The sequence below is a fragment of the Ochotona princeps genome, chromosome 18 (genome assembly GCF_030435755.1).
Source record: "Ochotona princeps isolate mOchPri1 chromosome 18, mOchPri1.hap1, whole genome shotgun sequence".
Lineage (NCBI taxonomy): Eukaryota > Metazoa > Chordata > Mammalia > Lagomorpha > Ochotonidae > Ochotona > Ochotona princeps.
The window spans coordinates 9432535-9448029 of record NC_080849.1 but is presented as its reverse complement, the minus strand read 5'-3'; the positions used below and the strand labels follow the sequence as shown (position 1 = coordinate 9448029).

Genomic DNA, 15495 nt, shown 5'->3' with positions numbered 1-15495 from the left:
CAAAGGCCTAGTGACTCACAGTGGTTGAGGTGACAATCTTTTGGGGACCCCGTGTTCACACCTAAAGGACATCAGCAACAAGCACAAATGAACAGAGTCAAGGTTACAACCATTAATCTAAGAGTTCAGGGAAGTGGAGAAGGGTTGTGTCTGAGGAGGGGAGGAGAAACATAAGCTTGCTCCTTCTAAAGGTGTTTGTTCCAAATAACACTGGATGCTTTTGAATAGAACCGAGTTCAGACCTGAGAATTAAGACAAGTCATAGATTAGGGAGCATGAACTGGTAATAGAGTCTGGCTACAGGAGTGTGGGTAGACCCAGGCAATGGATGCCAGACACAATGCTCTGTTGGTGTATGGTGGCGTGGCTATCCACACTGTGAATCTCTTGTCCCACAATACCAACTCCCGTGAGTGGCATTCTGCTAAAGCAACCTAATTACACTAAGAGTGCCATTTTCTGCTCCATTTGCTTTTGCTCTATTCCTGTATCTTCTCTTCTTCTCTATTCCTATTACAATAGTCACTACGTACCTGAAGCACTTCTATCTGTTTCTCAAGTTTATTGAAAGCGTAGTAAATTCATGCTGTCCAAACATCAATATCATAAAAAAATTGGATAAAAATCTTCTCTCCCACTCCCATTTCTTATTCATTTGTTTTCCTTTCCTCCCTCCATACTAGTGCTGTTTGTGCATGTTGCATGTTGCCATTATACACAGGGCAGGCCAATCAGCAATGAATGAACAAAGTTACGCTAATAATGCATTTAATTACTTAAGTGGGGGTTCTTTGCTTCACTTCAGTAGCAAAATAATATGCAAACATGATGTGATTGATATAGATATCACAAATGTGTATAGTAGTTTTAACCAATAGACAGTGGCAAAGAAATCTAAGAAAGTTTTGAGAAATGAAATGAGTAAAGCTTAGTCTATGAGTTTAAAGAGAATGAAGCAATTCCTGGTTGATTTGGCAGCGTGTATATTGATGCCCTTCACACGCTATAAGCAACTGATACAGGGCTTCATGCCATGTAGTGAGATATCCCAAGCCACTCTCTGGTCACTGCCATCATTCAAGGAAAACCATCTTTCTATCTGGAGCCTCCATGTGACACTTTCAGCCAAGAATAGTCATGCAGACATATCTGCCTAGACTGTGAGTGGCAGACGCCAGAGAGCTTCCTACTAGAGATCTGAACAAGTCTAGAATAATTTCTACTCTAAGTACCACACCAACACACAGATATTAAACTGAGTCAGTTTGCCAAAGGATATATGTGGTCTTATTAGGAGAAAAATAGAAACAGCTTGGAGAAACCTCCTTCCGTTTTATCCTTTCTGGATTTCCACTCCTTCCCACCTTCACTCCCTTCACTTCATGCACATGTAAATTCAATAGCTGATCTACCGTTTCTTCTTTAATAATGAACAAAGATAAGCCAGATCACATTTATAGGGGAAAACAAAGCAGAGCCACAGTATTTTCTATTTTGTTGCCCATTGCCATTTTATTAATTTAAAGCTTTCTATGTGTCTTTCAAAAACATTGCCAAAAAAAAAAAAAAAAACACACACCAATTGTTGTCAGTTAGCAAGGCAGAGAAGGGATTAAGCAAGGAAAATATGAGTTACAAGAGAGAAGGGATTAATGAAGGGAAGCATGAGTTACAATTTGTCAGAATTCAAGTTTCCACATGCTGATAAGAAACAAAACATGAGTAATTAAATGATGAAGGCAAAAGTGCCAACTAGCCTATTTTTTTTTTTTTAATCTAAATTTCTGGCCAAGATAAGCCTGAGGATTGTATGGGCTTGTGAAAGTGATTCTGGGGTGGGGTTACACAGAGGGAGGTGCCAGAACTTCACTTCTTACGTTAACGCTTCAGGAACGCAACCACAGTTGCTGTCTAAAGGAACAAGTTGTCCGTTCTGCTCCTGTCAAGGAACACAAAGTATCGTAAGTACTTTTTTGGGTTCAATGTTTGGGCTCAAAGAAGTTTGAAGGGGAGAAAACATTCACTTTCAATTGAGTTAGAGAAATCAGTTTGCTAAGAATTGTGAAACCATGAGTGAGGTTTTTGTGAGTCATGCTTGTGGAGTTACTGTTTCTGTACTTATATCTGGCAACACAGGCAAAAGAAAATACAATATTCTCAAGATAACAGTCTAACTTCTACTTTGGCATTAGAGTGGGGCTGGCAGCATGCATTTATTCCCTGACCATCACCCTGTGGAGCCAATGGTTTGTCTGTCTCTCCCCAACGTCCCATTCTCTGGTCCTAGCCCAATTCCATATACTGCTAGGTTTCTTCTCTTCTGTGGAGAAATCTGAGTCCCTAAAATCCCACTTTTGGCGCTCTTATTACCAACCAAAATTACCAGCTCCCTCAGGGGGAGGCTTAGGTGACTAGGGAAGTGCGGGTACAGGAGGCATGTCATGTTCTGACACACACAGAGTCATGAGGTGGGTGACATGAGTACCATCTGCATATTGAGAGTGTGTGGAATTCTTTGGTGGAGAAAGGGACAAGAGTTCTGACTCACCTTCTTGTTCTACTTATGTTTTCCCTCATCTTCTTTCCTTTCCCTTTTTTCTTCCTGGATCATCAAATTGCTCCCACTAAAATCTTAGATGTTAAGAGATATTGGCAGAAGCAATTACACTGAGTCAAGGCAATGTGATTTTGACTGCATTCATATAGCATCTTTGGATAACAGCAAGGTGTACATACACTAAGCTGAGAGAAAGCTCATTTCTGGCTTAAAGCATTGCACTAGTCCCACAGGGAAAACAGTACTGACGTGGCAGAATAAGAATGACCAAGAGCAGTAGACGAGACAGACTCACAATAAGTATTACAAATGCCACTGCCACAAATGAGCAAAAGCTGTAGTCAACCTCAAGTTAACTGATGAAGACATTTAGGAAATGGAGAATAAAGAATGTGAAAAACTTGCTATAAAGCTTCGTAACAACAATGAGAATCACATACAGGAATTCAAGTAATTTAAGAAATTTGTCACACAGAAAATAGAAACACTGAAGCAAAATCAAGCCAAATTATTAGAAATGACGGACACAATGAGGCAAATTAAAAATCCATTGGAAGGTCTCAATAGTAGAAGGAGTTTGACAGAAGAAAGAATCTGGCTTGCAAGACATTTCTTTTAATAATGGGGGAAAAATGAAAAAGTTGGAAGAACTGAATCGAGCTAAAAAAAATATTCAACAATTAAGGGATACTATTAATGGGGTGAATATGAGTTATGGAAGTTCCAGAAGGACCAGAGAAGCTAGTTTTAAAAACTTATTTAATGGGACATGGAGTGGTAGCCTGGTGGTTGAAGTCCTCACCTTACATGCCCCAGGATCTCATATGGGTGCCGATTCTAATCCCAGCAGCCCCACTTCCCATCCAGCTCCCATCTTGTGGCCTGGGAAAGCAGTTGAGGACTGCCCAAAGCCTTGGGACCCAGCACCTGTGTGGAAGACCTACCAGAAGCTTCTGACTCCTGGCTTCAGGTCAACTCAGTTCTGGCCTTTGTGGTCACTTGGGGAGTGAATCATCTGATGGAAGATTTTCCTCTCTGTCTCTCCTGCTCTTTGTATATCTGACTTTCCAATAAAAATGAATAAAGTTTTAAAAATACTGAATAAAATAAAAAAGGAAAGCTCCTCTAAATTGGAGAAAGAATTGGGAAACAAAACATAGGATGGGCACAGAACTTCCATTAGTTCTGACCAAAAGTGATGTTCACCAAAACATATGGTAATGTTGCCCTCTTCAGTCCAACCCAGGAAAAAGATTGTTACATGTGCACATGAAAGATACCAGTTAACATATAGAGGAACCCCAGTCAGACTCCCTGCTGACCTCTCAGAGGAAATTAAGAAAATGGAGTGGTGTATTACAGATTCTAAAAGGAAAGAATGTCAGCTTAGAATAATTTACTCAATTAAACTTTCTTTTGTCTTTGAAAATGAAATAAAATTCTTCCACAGTAAAAAAAAGTTCAAAGAATTTGCTTCTTCTTGACTTGCCCTACTGATGATACTTAAAGATTTTCTTTCGACAGAGAAAAGGAACAACACCAACCCAAATCAAAGGAAAATGTGTTAAACAAAACAAAACAAAACAAAACAAAACAAAACAAGAAGATTAAATCAAACAATGAACAGCCCATTGCTAAAATGACAAGACTAAACATAAATAGCTTAAACTCATCAATTAAGCATCACAGATTAACAGACTGAATGAAAAAACAAAATCCTTCTGTCTGTTGCCTACATGAGACACATCTCATTAACAAAGATATGAAGGAACTGAAAGCAAATCATGAAAAAAGATATTCCAGGCTTATGGAAAGGAAAAGCAAGCTATTATAGGCATTCTTGTACTAGCTAATACATACTTCGACATGAAAAATATTTAGAAATATAAATAAGGACACCACGTAATGATCAAAGGATCCATTATGCAAGAAGAGATCACCTTATTAGTTTCTTAGAATGTTTTCTTTTTCATCTCTAATTTTACTTGCTTTTTTCTCTTTTGCTTTCTTTGCTAGTCTGACTAAAAGTTTGTTTTGCACATCATCTTAAAAATGGCTCTTTCTTGTTACAATCTGTAGTTTTAAAGTTTCAATTCCATTTATATTTGCTGTGATTTTTCTCATTTCTTATTTCCTTTTCATTTTTCTTTTTAAATATGTCCTTGAGATTCATTATTATACCATTTATTTGTGGTATTTCTATTTTTTTGTAAGCTCCTGATACTATACATGCCCCTTTCAATACTGTTTTTGGTATATGTCATGAGTTTTGGTATTTTTGCTTTTATTTTCATTTCTTCAAAATTATTTTTCTGATTGCTTTCTTCAGTAACACATAGGTCATACAGTAGCATCCTTTTTCTTCAAAAACTTTTTTAAAATTTTCTTTTTCATTTCTTCAGTGACTTCTTGGTCATTAAGTATCATGTTGCTGTAAACTTTCTATTTTTCTTCCTGTTGTTGATTTTGTTGTATGGCTTTTCATTTAAGGGGATGTCTAGTAACTGTGTAATGGAGACTATCATATCCAGATGTGGGGATACAATGCAGTATGCATCTCTATTTCCAAATTAAAGATGGACTCTCAACGAAACTGTTAAATTTATCTTGACAATAGGAAGCTGAAATCTTTTCCGTTGACCATAACTACATTGTCTTAAGAGCAGCATGATGTATTTATGATTGTTTATGAAGGACTATGTATAATATAGGGGAAATTAGTGGGGGCAAGGGAATTTGGGGAGGAGAAAGGGAAACCCCAGAGCCTATGGAACTGTATCATAAAATAATAACAAGAAGATATTTTTAAAAAAACCCAGAAACTGGAGTTAAATTGTAAGCTTATTTCAAGGTGAAGTAAATTTCAAACCTAAGCATAAGGTTTTCCTACTATTCATTTTCTATCCATTTTTTGGGGAATCTTTGTGTATGGCTGAATATTTTTGTAACATCAAAAGAAAAAATATAGAATCAAAATGGAAAGGATTATTAATGCGTTTTTTTATCTTATGTTTTATGTTTCTTAGATTCTCCCAATGGACTGTTTAGCAACATCAATCAACCAGTTTGCCCTCGATTTAGGCAAAAAGTTAGCTGAATCTGCTGAGGATAAAAATGTTTTCTTTTCTCCCTGGGGCATCTCCACTTGCCTGGCCATGGTGTATTTGGGCACCAAAGGGATCACTGCAGCTCAAATGGCCCAGGTGAGTGATCCTTGGTAGTCTTAGAACTAAATGCTTTTATTTGCCTTTTGACTTCAATTTTCTCCTTAAAAACATATAGTCCACATTTTACAAAAATATTTCTAAAAAGATTTGCATAAAAAGTGATAGACCATAAAAGGAACACAGGGAATAAAGTACATTTAAAAACTGTTGCCCAGAAATCCATTTAAGAACCTGTGTCTTCTAATAAAATAAAATGGAGAAATGATCAGCATATTAATTTTTATTCAATACCATAAAAATTTAAAAAAATTTTGGTGGTTATGATATTTCAAGAAGTAATGAGTCATTTGTTAAATGCTGGGATTATTTAGCATATTTTAAATTTTAGAAGGATTTTATTGAAGTATAAAAAGAAACATTAAATGACTTTGCTCTTCCTGCTCTATTTCAATTTTTTATCTTTTTCTCAGTCCTTGGCTGTCTTGAATCACCAAAGAGCCAACTGAGACCATTAAAATAGTGAAACAAAATTTTGTATAAAGAAATTCTAGCTTGCTGTAAGTATTCTCAAAGCATTGTGAATATAAATACATACAAATTATCATAGACAGCAAAGTGTGTTTGTACATATGGATGAATTTTAATTTTTTATCTAAAACAAGCATCATTTATAAGCTTTTGAAGTAGTTTTGCACACATAAATACAACTGCATATATAATTCTTCATACATGTGAATATATGTGAAAATAAAAAGAAAAACAGTCCTGTATCTTGACATAATCACAAGGATCAAAACAATAATTTTCACTCTAAGGAATTCTTTGTCAAGTCCAGAACTGGGTATAGCTAGGAATTTTTAGTGAGGATGGCAGGAAACGTTCTGTTAGTTTAGAAGTGGGATATCACCCTTACTCTGTTAGTTCGCAAGATGTTGTGTGATTTGAAAGCAATAGTAAAAACAAAAACAAAAACAAAAACACCTTCTGCCTGCAGCTGGTTTTGATTATCAGTAAATTCTACGGCTTAACCAAGATGTCATCTAAGAATCTCGTAAATCTAGAATTTAATTTGTAGCCATTTTATAGAGTTCTTTTCTGTGCTGTTTGCCCTTATTTTAAATATTAGAACCTTCAACTGCAAATAAGCCTATGCATTGACTGCACCTTCTTTCTCTGTGGCAGCATTCCCTTGTTCTGTCACTGTGGGTCAGTGTAACCTGTCTTGAATTAGCTTTTATTATTTTAATGGGTACAGAACGTTGGGGAAGAGTTATTGCCCTCTGTCCTATTCTTGGATGACTCAAGGGAAGCAGAGCTATCCACATCCTTCCTGTTGGCTTTCGAATGCTGTACTGGGCTGGATACAAAGATTATAAGTGTCAAGTGCTGGAAGATAGAACTGAAGCACTTCATTGGAATAAAACAACTGAAGTTCCCAGAATTGGTCAAATAATTTGGATGATGGTGGACTCCTTAAATTGTCTAAATGATGGTCTCAATGCAATATGTGGGCTTCTTTTCTAAATAACCATGGGTATTGAAATATAGAAAATAATAGAAATTTGCCTCATCCTCAACTTGCAATTAAAAAATGTTAAAATGAAGAAAGCAGCTTAAACTAAAAGTTCACAAATTCATTTGAAAGTAATGCTTGATTCAGCCTAACACATCATTAAAATAAAACCAGAGCTTCTTTGTTCAATTAAGTGTATGTTACACAAGGGCAGGAATGACTGATTTGTACCTACAGATTCAGATTCCATCTGATTACTTTTCCCAAGTTACATTCAGTTGTTTTTTTATTGATATCACAGGTGCTCCGACTCAGCAGAGACCAGGACAACAAATGTCCTGAACGTGAAAAGAAAAGGAAAATGGTATAGCTCTTCTTTTAATATCTATTTCATGGTTAAGAAGAAAGTATTTTTAACACTTGTATCTTTGTGATTAATATAAGCAAGTTTTAATGAGTAATTTTCCTATGAAACACACAAAGAATCTTCAAAAAGTTCATGGAAATATATTTCATGAAAATACGTCCATGACTTTTAAAACCTTTGTACCTCAAAACCTTTCAGACCACTTTCCATGAACTTTTGGAAGTACCCTTGAATATTAAAATTATGGAACAATTTTTCAGATTACAAGTGTTTTTTGGAAGAGATGTATTCTTATCCCTTGTCACGACCCTTCTGTCCCCATTGAAAGAGTCTCTACTTTCAAATGTGCTCTTGCCTTTACAAACTAAATGTGATGAAAACTACAGCCTGATAATGTTTAAATTTTTGCATCAATAACATTAAGAAAACCTATTTTAAAAATCTACCTTAAGGACATTTTGAAATTTTGGTTATAACACATGAATTACTTGATCTAGCTAAGGGTTGTTAACATATAGGTTGCTCTTGTTCAGCATTTTTGGATTAATCCCTTTTGTTTTAAAGGAAATCAACTTGAGTAGTGTTGAAGAAATACACTCTCACTTCCAGACACTTATCTCAGAAATTGCCAAGCCCAGCAATTCCTACCTACTTAAAACAGCCAATGGGATCTATGTGGAGAAGGCATATCCATTTCTCAATGTAAGTGCAAATATTTTGTTCTAAGCTACTGAGAAACAAAGTGCCATGAGAAAATGATCAATACATTCTTTGCACATTGATTCAGGGACAATCTTAGTGTAGCCAGTACTTCCTAGTAAAGAATCATTTAGACCAAACAATATTTGTCTAGCTATAAAGGAAGTCTTTGGGATTTCAAACAAGATCTAATGATCAGATATTTATGTGTAGAATGAGTGGGTGATGTTCATCCTTTCCCCTTAGGAATGGCCAATGGGCATGATATCGAAATGTGACCTGTACAACTCCTGGGCCAGCAGCTGATTAAGAGGAAACAGAATTTAAAAACATAGGGGGAAGGGACTGAGACAAACTAGCGGCTGAATCCTTGCCTTTTACTCTGGGGATCCCATATGAGTACCAGTTCATGTCCCAGCTGCTCCACTTCCCATGCTGCTCCTTGCTTGTGACCTGGGAAAGCAGTAGAGGATGACCCAAATCCTTGGGACCCTGCACTTGCATGGGAAACTAAGAAGATGCTCCTGGCTCCTGGCTTCTGGCTTTGGTGCAGATCAGCTCCAGCTGTTGTGGCCATCTGGGGAATAAACCAATGGATGGAAGCTCTTTCTGTCTCTCCTCTCTGTAAATCCAATAAAAGTAAATAATTCTGTTCTGTGAAGACTCAAACACTCCTCAGAGTAGCACAGCCCAAGCCTGGTTGATCATTTAATTCTTCTAGTGCTGTTTTCCACATCCTTTGGCACATGCCAAGACAGACTAGAGAACCCAGGGGTCCAACAGATAGAGGGCAAGGGAAATAGATGGAGAAGGACAACAATGTGAAAAAGAAGTTTTTAGTTCAGGAGTCCTCTACTAAATTCTTAGGTAAGTTTAGTGTCCACACAAGGCAGCTACCAAATCCACAGGCTTCACCATGGTTCCAGTGCTATCACCCACTGCCGCCAATACTTGTTGGGTACTGGGGTCACTGCCGTAAGTCTGAGAGATGGCCTTTCACCTTTAGCCTCTTTCCAGGCCTGAGTGAAAGTTTAGGATGAGGATGTGAAAGCACCAGCATTGTGTGTGGCAGACTTTCTTTTCACAACTGAATTTCTGCATTTACAATTAGTGTCCAACTAGGTTGGAAGATGAAGGTGTCTGGTTTTCGATTGAAACTGGAAGTGGGGAATAAAAAGACATAAATGATGTGGAAGGGGTCTGCAACTGTCCCTCTACACAGCTTGTTGGATAGTCTAAATAGACTTGACTTCTCAGGTTTGGACAAGATCTGGGTAAAATGGAATTTTGCTTATGTCTTTCAGAAATACTTAGAAGACATAAAAACCTATTTTGGAGCAGAACCACAGTCTGTGAACTTTGTGGAATCTTTTGACCAAATCCGAAACGAGATCAACTCTTGGGTTGAAAGGCAAACTGAGGGTCAGTATTCACCAGCCTCAGCAGAGAGCTCTCCCCAAGCATGGACCGATCTGTTCTAACGTGTGCTGTATGGAGGTAGAGGTATTTCTTAATTAGAATATCAGATAGAGTCTAAATATTTAAATTCTTTATTTTTATTCAGGGCATAATTTTTTGGCTCTTGCAATAGTGTTACCAAAAACTCATAGTTAAGCCATCACCTCATCAAGGAAGTGATCGTATCACACCAAAAAGGAGTTCAGGGAATGCGAAGCGGGACATGCAAAAAGGAATGTAAGATTCTCCTGTGTTTGTAGTTTTTAAAGGTGTAATAGGCATTATATAGAATATTTATCTGGAAACAATGCCAACAAAAGTGTGTTGCTTAACGTGCTGTATAATCTAAAATACTTTATACAACAAGGTCATGCATCGAAGTGTGGAGTAAGAGATATGTCATTTCTTTTTAAAGATCTATTCATTTTATTACAAAGGCAGATATACAGAGAGGAGAGACAGAGAGGAAGATCTTCCGTCCGATGATTCACTCCACAAGTGAGCCGCGACGAGCCGGTGCCCGCCGATCCGATGCCGGGAACCAGGAACCTCTTCCAGGTCTCCCACATGGGTGCAGGGTCCCAATGCATTGGGCCGTCCTCGACTGCTTTCCCAGGCCACAAGCAGGAAGCTGGATGGGAAGTGGAGCTGCCGGGATTAGAACCGGTGCCTATATGGGATCCCGGGGCTTGCAAGGGGAGGACTTTAGCTGCTAGGCCACGCCTCCGGGCCCGAGATATGTCATTTCAACAGCAAGGTCATGCATCGAAGTGTGGGGTAAGAGATATGTCATTTCAACAGTTTTTGAGCCTAGAGGTCAAGCTCAGGGCATCGGTTGGGTCTTGCTTCCTCCTAGCTGCTGGTGCTTGCTGATAATTCTGGTGTTCCTCTGCTTTCTGATATAACCCATGCTTCTGTGGCAGGTGGGGCAAACAGGCTTTCTAAACCTCCCCGATAAGGGGAACTGATTCTATTATGATAACAGAGTCCTCAGTATCTGCCATGTCCCTGGCCAAAGGCCCCACCTATGAGAGCAGTGAGTTCTAAGTTCCCACAAATGAATTTTAGACAAACAGAGATATGCAGATCATTGCAACAGCCCTAAATTAGTGGATTAGTGGATGCCTTGATACATGTTTCTGAGAGTCTTAAAATAATAGTAATCAGCCTTATGTGCTAAAATACAATTTAGGATTTGTGGCTTATTGTCCTAGGAAGCACTGACTTACCTGTGGAGACTTTTTTTGCTTTCTTTGTCATGTTTTCAAACAGGCAGTGTGTTAATTGGATAAAAGCAAGCAGAGAACTTTCCATTTCATACTTTCAAGCTGCTTTAGTAGTGTACAACTTTATCAGTTACTTGAAGGTTTAGGAGAACTCACCTGTCAAAACGCCCAGAGTGGGTTTGTTTCTACAAAAGTAATTGCTTGACAGATTTTACGTTTCAGTCATTTGATTTCTATGATTCAGATTTCCTACCAATTCTTGAGTTTCTGTTGATAGTTTCCTGGAAAATCATCCGTATCGATTTTTACACGGAGTGCTGCTGGATGCCCCTGAAAATGTTTAAATTTCCTGCATGTCTGTACTTTTGTATTTGAAAACTCAGCCCTTATTTTTAAAAATAAAGCTGTTTTAGGGTGAATCTGAGCTGGCCTGGATGTTAGCCTCCACTTCAGGCATCAGATACACTGCTTCTGAAACATTATTTGATATGAGTAGATTTGCTAAATATTTCGAGGTTCTTCACTAACAAGATTGTAGAGAATGTGTTGGGGGCAGTTAGACAAATTTCCATTTAAACGGAAAGTAGACCAATCTGATCCAGGCGATTGTAGAAAGCAGCGGTTTGGGCAACCAGAAAACCTTGGCACAGCCTTGGAGATGCTGACCGGAGCAGCTTGCAGTTGGCGGCCACCCAGAAGTGAAGGGAAGGAAGCATTTGTTTCCTCAAACCACGTTATACTTACGGTGATGAACACTCACAGACTCTTAGACTGTGTCTCTGAGGTCTCTCTCTCTCCTTGGCTTTTCTGGGCAGGAATGGCATTTATTATCCCTACAATATAACATTTCTGGAAAATCTGAAACCTTAATTTTCAGCCTGCTGAAGCACTGTGCCGGCCCCTGGAAACGTTATTTTTTTAAGAAAGCTTCTCTTGTTCTGGGAATATGGAAAATCTGGTTATTTTCAATTAAAATATGCACATAACCACTGGCCATTAGAAACTCTTTTTTTTTTTTTGCTCCTATAGGTAAAATTCCTAATCTTCTCCCAGAGGAGTCTGTGGATTCCACCACCAGGATGGTTCTGGTGAATGCCTTATACTTTAAAGGAACTTGGGAACATCAATTCTCAGTGAAAAATACTACAGAAAGGCCATTCAGAATAAACAAGGTGAGAACCCATTCCAGTTTTTCTTAAACAGTTCTTAAAAGATTTATTTATTTTTTGTATTGCAAAGTCAGATATATATATATTATATATATATATATATATATAGAGAGAGAGAGAGAGAGAGAGAGGAGGAGAGACAGAGAGGGAGAGAGAGAGCAGGAGGAGAGACAGAGAGAGAGAGAGAGAGAGAGAGAGAGAGAGAGGAGGAGGAGAGACAGAGAGGGAGATCTTCCACCCATTGATTCACTCCCCAAGTAGTACAACAACCAGAGCTGAGCCGATCCAAAGCCAGGATCATTTTCCAGGTCTCCCACACAGGCTTTGTGCTGTCCTCGCCTGGACTGCTTTTCCAGGCCACTAGCAGGGAGCTGGATGGGAGGTGGGGCCACTGGGATTAGAACCTGGTCTGTATGGGATCCCTGGACACGTTCAAGGAGAGGACTTTAAGCTGCTAGGCTACTGCACCGGGCCCTCCAGGTTTTTTTTTTTTTTTTTTTAAGAATTTATTTCATTAACTGAAAGCTGTAATGACAGAGAGACATGGTAAAGGATCCAGAAGCCAGGAACTCCACCTAAGCTCCCCACACGCATGCCATGGACCCAAGCTCTTGTGCTATTCTCCCATAATTCAAACCAACACTCAGAAATGGGCTACTGACCTTCTAAGTAGCATCCCAACCTCTGCCACGCTAGTCTCACACTCCAGTTTTCAATGATTAAACTATTACAAATACTTGTGGACAAGACTCTTTTATGTATATACAAGTTTTGCTTCTTAAAAACACATATGGGTAACACCTAGATTCAGAAAATTACCAAAAGGAATTTGCCAAACTTTCTTCCAAAGTTGCTATGATGGTTTGCAATTCCCTGCGCTGGGCGGTGCCTGTTGCTCCACCCCTCCTTGCAGTGTCTTGTGTTTCCTTCCAGGCATTTGGGTATTGTTCATTCTGTAGATGTGTTTAACTCTCAGTCCTGTAGTTTCACAAGATTGACCACGTTTCTTGTGCTGCGTGCCTTCTTGGTGATGTTTCTGCTCGGATCTTTTTACTATTGCTTTCTTTTAAGAAATCTTGGTATATTGAATACCACTTCTTTTGTGTATGTGTTTGGCAAATTTTTTGGTAGTTGGTTGTCTTTTTATCATCTTAGCAGATTCCCATTTTTATGGCACCAAAACACTTTTTCAAACATTTGAATGTGAAGTATGTTTTACTGGATTTCTGGCTCACTGGCACTTACAGAGTTTACACAGAATGTGTATATAGCGAGGAATGTTTGTTTATAAAGTGTTCACTAGAAATCATCTTGCTTTGATTTCAGAGATTGTCATAATAATGTTAGAGAGGGAAAGACACTGCCACATACCATCTTGGTGACATCGTTCAGTAGGAATATATCTACAAAGTGAGGCTTGGGTACTTTTATTCACACTTTATGAAAGGGCCATCAGTTTCACCAGTGGTCCAGACAGTTGAGAACCAATGGTGATGCATAATAGATTTGGTGGGATACCTTTTTAATGACTTCTTAATGTGATCTTTATAGGCTACAAGCAAACCAGTGCAGATGATGTCCATGAAACAAGAGCTGCGTACTTTTTACATTGAAAATCCGCAAGCCATGGGCCTTCAACTCTACTATGAGAACCGTGACCTCAGCATGTTTATAATTCTGCCAGAAAATGTTAATGGATTGGAACAGGTAAATACAGCAGGATAGTCTGTCTAATGAGTTCCTTTGCTTGCTCTTTGTATCTCACTGGGAAAAACTTAAGAACATGATTTTGAGCAATTTGCTTAAAGCAAATATTAATTTCTCATGCACTGCTTGTCCTACCTCTCTTTGCACAGTATCTAATTTTGCATATGCATCCAGCTTGTAATACTTGCAAGTTTCCAAAGGTTTTACTGGTATGTGGAAAGGATTTCCAAATTGTTAACGAAATTTGTGAAACTGGAGAAGATGGTAAAAATAAGATCAATTTTGATGAGTTACCCTCAGAGTCTGCTTTGCAGGATAAGATCCTCTTCCTCCAAGTGCAGGTGCCTGAGCTGAAGTTATTGCTACATTCTTATTTGCATATATGTCTTTGACAACTGGCACTTAGAAAACTCAAGACAGCAAAGAATTATGATTTGAAAACACACACACAGCATTTAAAAAAACAACATCTACACATGCATTTATAGGCACATATTCAGCACTTAACGCTTTTTACATGTGAATAGAAGACAGAAGCCTTTAAACTCATAATAAAAAAACTGTTGTTTGTAAGATTTTGGATTTTTCTTACTTTTTATATTGTTAATTTCATACTGTCATCATTACAGAATATAAACATCTTATTTTATTCCAAATTTTGTTTTCCAATAGTTGTTTCTCATGTTGATAAAATTAATTTGTCTATATCATGTTATAAAGCTTATACTAGAGTAAATGCCTTGTGTGAACACACCTAATGTGTATTTACACTGATGCACTTGGGTGTCCACACGGTTGACATCTTGCCACGATCAGACACATTCTCCTATTTCATAAGAATTATTGCTGTTCAAAGCAAAAGATTTGAAGGCTGACAGTGTCAGGAACCTCATTACTCAATCAAAGTCTTCTGAAATGTGTATATTTTATTACAGTGCATAATGGGAACCACCATAATTATCTACATAGCTCCTAGAGATTTAACTCTACCACTTTGTCTGAATCCAAATCGAGACACATTTCAATTTCAAACTACTGATTTCTTCTTCCTTGGTTCCAAACCTACAGCTGGAAAAGACCATAACATACGAGAAGTTGAACGAGTGGACTCGTGAGGACATGATGGAGCTGTACGACGTGCAGCTGCACCTTCCCAAATTCAAGCTGGAAGAGAGTTATGATCTCAAGTCGGCCCTTAGCAGCTTGGGCATGAGCGATGCCTTTAGCCAGAGCAGGGCTGATTTCTCTGGAATGTCTTTGGAGAGAAACCTATTTCTGTCCAATGTTTTCCACAAAGCTTTTGTGGAAATAAATGAGGAGGGGACAGAGGCTGCTGCTGGCACTTCAAGTGAGGTGCGCTTTAGAATTAGGGTCCCCTCCATTGAAGTCAATGTAGATCACCCATTCCTTTTCTTCATCAGGCACAACAAAACCAAAAGCATTCTCTTTTATGGAAGGTTCTGTTCCCCTTAATCCTGCATCTTGGTCTTTGAGAAACAAAATCTTGCAGTGTACAGAATTCACTGCAGAGGGAGAAGCATGATTACTCCGTCAGTGTGTAATCTGGACGTCCTCCCCATCAGAATATTAATCAGCAATGCTAAGCAAGTAGTAGTCACATCATGTCTGTAT

At 38.4% G+C, this 15495-nt stretch overlaps 1 protein-coding gene across 2 annotated transcripts; it reads left to right on the top strand.

Annotated features, from left to right (window-relative positions):
- Positions 1–1856: 1856 nt before the first annotated feature.
- On the top strand, positions 1857–15455 carry SERPINB10 (serpin family B member 10). 2 transcript variants are annotated; one of them, XM_004579445.4, is made up of 8 exons: positions 1857–1956; positions 5584–5760; positions 7539–7601; positions 8169–8306; positions 9608–9725; positions 12017–12159; positions 13708–13863; positions 14932–15455. In XM_004579445.4, the coding sequence occupies exons 2-8, from the start codon at positions 5593–5595 to the stop codon at positions 15334–15336; spliced, it is 1191 nt and encodes a 396-aa protein (XP_004579502.2). In that variant the 5' UTR covers positions 1857–1956; positions 5584–5592; the 3' UTR covers positions 15337–15455. The 2 variants fall into 2 exon arrangements, with proteins under 2 accessions (XP_004579502.2, XP_058532928.1); XM_058676945.1 differs by having other exon boundaries at positions 1866–1961.
- Positions 15456–15495: the final 40 nt, after the last annotated feature.

Excerpts from the sequence above, each read along its gene's own strand:
- SERPINB10 (XM_004579445.4), top strand. The coding sequence starts at position 5,593 with ATGGACTGTTTAGCAACATCAATCAACCAGTTTGCCCTCGATTTAGGC. Across the intron at positions 7,602-8,168 it reads GTGAAAAGAAAAGGAAAATG|GAAATCAACTTGAGTAGTGT; the intron begins GTATAGCTCTTC and ends TTTGTTTTAAAG. Across the intron at positions 8,307-9,607 it reads AGGCATATCCATTTCTCAAT|AAATACTTAGAAGACATAAA; the intron begins GTAAGTGCAAAT and ends TATGTCTTTCAG.